At 53.5% G+C, this 3,483-nt stretch overlaps 1 protein-coding gene across 1 annotated transcript; it reads left to right on the top strand.

Moving 5' to 3' along the window:
- Window positions 1–152: 152 nt before the first annotated feature.
- Window positions 153–2,494, top strand: POSPLADRAFT_1060348 (hypothetical protein; the record flags this gene model as incomplete). The annotated part of the gene is made up of 2 exons (XM_024481251.1): window positions 153–1,869; window positions 2,139–2,494. The coding sequence occupies 2 exons, from the start codon at window positions 153–155 to the stop codon at window positions 2,492–2,494; spliced, it is 2,073 nt and encodes a 690-aa protein (XP_024335304.1).
- Window positions 2,495–3,483: the final 989 nt, after the last annotated feature.

Raw genomic sequence — 3,483 nt, 5'->3', positions numbered from 1 at the left:
CCATTACGAAACATCTCATTGCACAGCACTGACTCTCCACTATCGAACAAAGTTGCGCATTTCTTCGAGGATTCCAGCCAGCGTTGCTCACACGGCTCGAGACCCGACTGCATCTCAAGCATCCCGATCACTACGCCGACGACCCGTACACCATGGCAGAGATTCACGCGGCGGCTACGTTCATCTTACACGGTACATCGAGCACACCTACGACAGCGGCTAACCAAACTATCACTTCGACATCGAACACTTCGACACCGGTGCCCCCCGGGATGATCAAAACCGAAGACATCTCGATGATCATCGAAAGCCTGTCGAGGACGATCGCAACACTCATTCAGCCGACGACGCACACTACGCACAACCACGCCCCCGCACCGAGACAACAAGCTGCCGTCCACGTCCATGAGAACAGCGGAGCGGAACAGACGTGCCATTACTGCGGCAATCGTGGCTGCAGGGTAGGCACCTGCGAGTTCGTGGAGATCGACATCCGGGACGGCAAGTGCAAGCGTAACACCAAAGGAAAGATCGTCCTTCTGAACGGAAGTTTCTGCCCCCGCACTATTCCTGGTCTCACAATACGAGATCGAATCTACGAGTGGCATAGAAGAAATCTTGCAGCACCCGCCACTCCGACAATGCTCTTTGAGATCGATGATCGCTCGACTATGCAGACCTTCACGCTCAACACCAGCAGCAGGATCGAGGCGCTCGAGCGAGAACTCCTTCAGCTTCGGAAGCGCAGGGAGGTCTTTGACGGCGTCGAGATTCTACAGCGGAAGAAGCCTACGACGCCAGCCATCCCGAAGAGCGTGGAAGCCTCGGGATCTGGTACATCGAAGGGAGTGGCGGCACCCTCGAGCACTTCGACAAGCACGGCCCCGCCTCCGACGATACCAGCAGCAGCACCCGCGCCATCTTCCTCCTCGCCTACGCAATCCACGTCTCATCCTATTACTATGTCCGCTCCCCCAGCACCACCAGTACACCCCTTTGCAAACACTCGTGACGCAACCTACACCCCACCGAACGTTCGAAACTTCGCAACTCCGCCGAAGCCCTCGAACGACAAGGGCAAGGAACCAGCGTACAAGACCATCGTCCCCGTTATCCAGCCGAAGCTGGCCAAAGAAATCTTCCAGCGTTTGATGAAGTCGCAGTTCGTCACGCTGACCCCAGAAGAGTTGCTGTCGATTGCGCCCGACGTTCGAACCAAGTACTGCGACGCCGTCACCCCTAAGCGAGTCTCGACGGAACCCGTCGCGTCGGCCCACATTGTAGAAATCGGCGCCGACGAGGTCACAGCCGTCAACCAGCTCTCGTGTTCAGGCGCAATGTTGGAACCCGGTGCTACAATCGTCCCAGACCCCTATGAAACATATCTGAAGCACATCCCTCATGGCGAGTACCCCGCAGAATTCACTGTCACATGTGATTTGAATGCGATTCGTTCAATCATCGCATTGATCGACAACAAAGAGCAGATTGAATGCATCGTCGACCCAGGGTCGCAGATTGTCGCCATGTCGGAGGAGGTCTGTCTCGGCCTCAACCTCCTCTTTGATCCTACTATCCAGCTGAACATGCAATCGGCGAACGGCGAGGTGGACCGATTGTTAGGACTCATTCAAAATGTTCCCTTCTGCATCGGTGAGATCGTATTGTATCTCCAGGCTCACGTCATTCGAAACGCAGCATACGACATCCTCCTTGGCCGACCCTTCGACGTGCTTACGCAGAGTGTTGTCAAGAACTTTGCTGACAAGAACCAGACCATTACAATCCTCTGCCCGAACACCGGCAAAACCATCACAATTCCGACGTACACGCAAGGAAGATCACAAAGCCAGCAGCATCCTTTTGAGTGTCGCAAGTCACATTTTCTCGCTTTGAGGAATCGATTCCCCATGATCAAGGAGAAGCCGTGCTAGTCATCGACTACGATGGGGTAAAACCGAGTATTTCCTTCATCTCTCCTATTGATTCCTCGACTCCGAGCGCTGTTTCATCGCTGTATCTCTCCGCATGCACCTCCGTCTCATCATATTTGCAGTCTCTTTACACTTCCGACAATATAGCTTATAATGCCGCTCCATCGAACACTTCGACGTGGGCTTCAACTCTTCTATTTTCAGCTCCGTTTGCTTCGACTCCGCCATCTCCCATTCCAACGAAGTCCATCTCACAGTTTTCCAACTCGATTCTTCCCTTTCCTTCGACGACATCGACTTCTACCCCTTCAACGCACAAGATCCTCACCGCGACAAAGAAGAAATACAAGCCTGTTGCTCTCAAAACCAGACCCGTCCTTGGTGCCGTCCCCAAACAATTTCGAATACTTCGAGACATCAAGGGCGACCCTCTATCCATCATGCCTAAGCTTTCGACCGACCCCCCGCCATTCAAACCTACCGGTCGGTACACCCTCGAATGCTTCGAAGCAACTGATAAGCTTCACAACAGCGACTTCCTACTTCCCGACAAACATTGAGTCCTCCACCACTTCATGTGCCTGCACAATGAAGCTTTCGCCTGGACCAACGACGAGCGCGGATGCTTCAAGCCCGAGTACTTCCCCCCCATCGATTTCCCCGTTGTTCCTTACACGCCCTGGGTGCAGAAGAATATCCCCATTCCGCCAGGGATCTACAACAAAGTCTGCATGGTGATCAAGTGAAAGATCACCGCCAGAGTCTATGAACCATCGAACTCGTCGTATCGATCGTGGTGGTTCTGTGTCATCAAGAAGGACGGTAAATCTCTTCAACTTGTCCATTCCCTCAAGCCCCTCAATGCAGTTACAATCCAACACTCCAGTGTACCACCGATGCCCGAATACCTCGCAGAACAATTTGGAGGAAGACCATGCGGCGGCATGCTCGACCTTTATGTCGGCTATGACAAACAACTCATTGCCAATCTTCAAGAGATCTAACGACGTTCCAGACACCCTACAGAGCCATGCGCCTCGTAACCCTCCCGATGGGTTGGACAAACTCGGTCCCAATCTTCCACGACAACGTCACCTACATCCTCCAGCCCGAGATCCCGCACATTACGGTGCCCTACGTCGATGATGTTCCCATCAAAGGTCCCGAATCAGACTACAATGACGAACGGCTCCCTTCAAACTGCGGCATTCGATGCTTCGTATGGGAGCATTTCGAGAACATGAACCACGTAGTCACTCGAATGCGCTACGCCGGAGGTACCTTTTCAGGAGTCAAGAGCGTCCTCATCACTCGAGAAATCATGGTGGTAGGTCATCGCTGCACTCCTCAAGGTTGCCTCCCCGACAACTCTCGTGTCACTGCGATATGCAACTGGGGTGCATGCGCTACTCTATCCGACGTTCGAGCGTTCCTCAGAACCATCGGCGTTGTTCGTATCTTCATCCATAATTTTGCTCACTGCGCCGACGTGCTCGTACGCCTCACAAGGAAGGACGTCAAGTTCGAGTTTGGTCTGGAGCAAATCGCG

Source organism: Postia placenta (genome assembly GCF_002117355.1).
Source record: "Postia placenta MAD-698-R-SB12 unplaced genomic scaffold POSPLAscaffold_14, whole genome shotgun sequence".
Classification (NCBI taxonomy): domain Eukaryota; kingdom Fungi; phylum Basidiomycota; class Agaricomycetes; order Polyporales; family Adustoporiaceae; genus Rhodonia; species Rhodonia placenta.
Note: the sequence above shows the minus strand (reverse complement) of the source record. Positions and strands in the feature narration are given on the sequence as shown.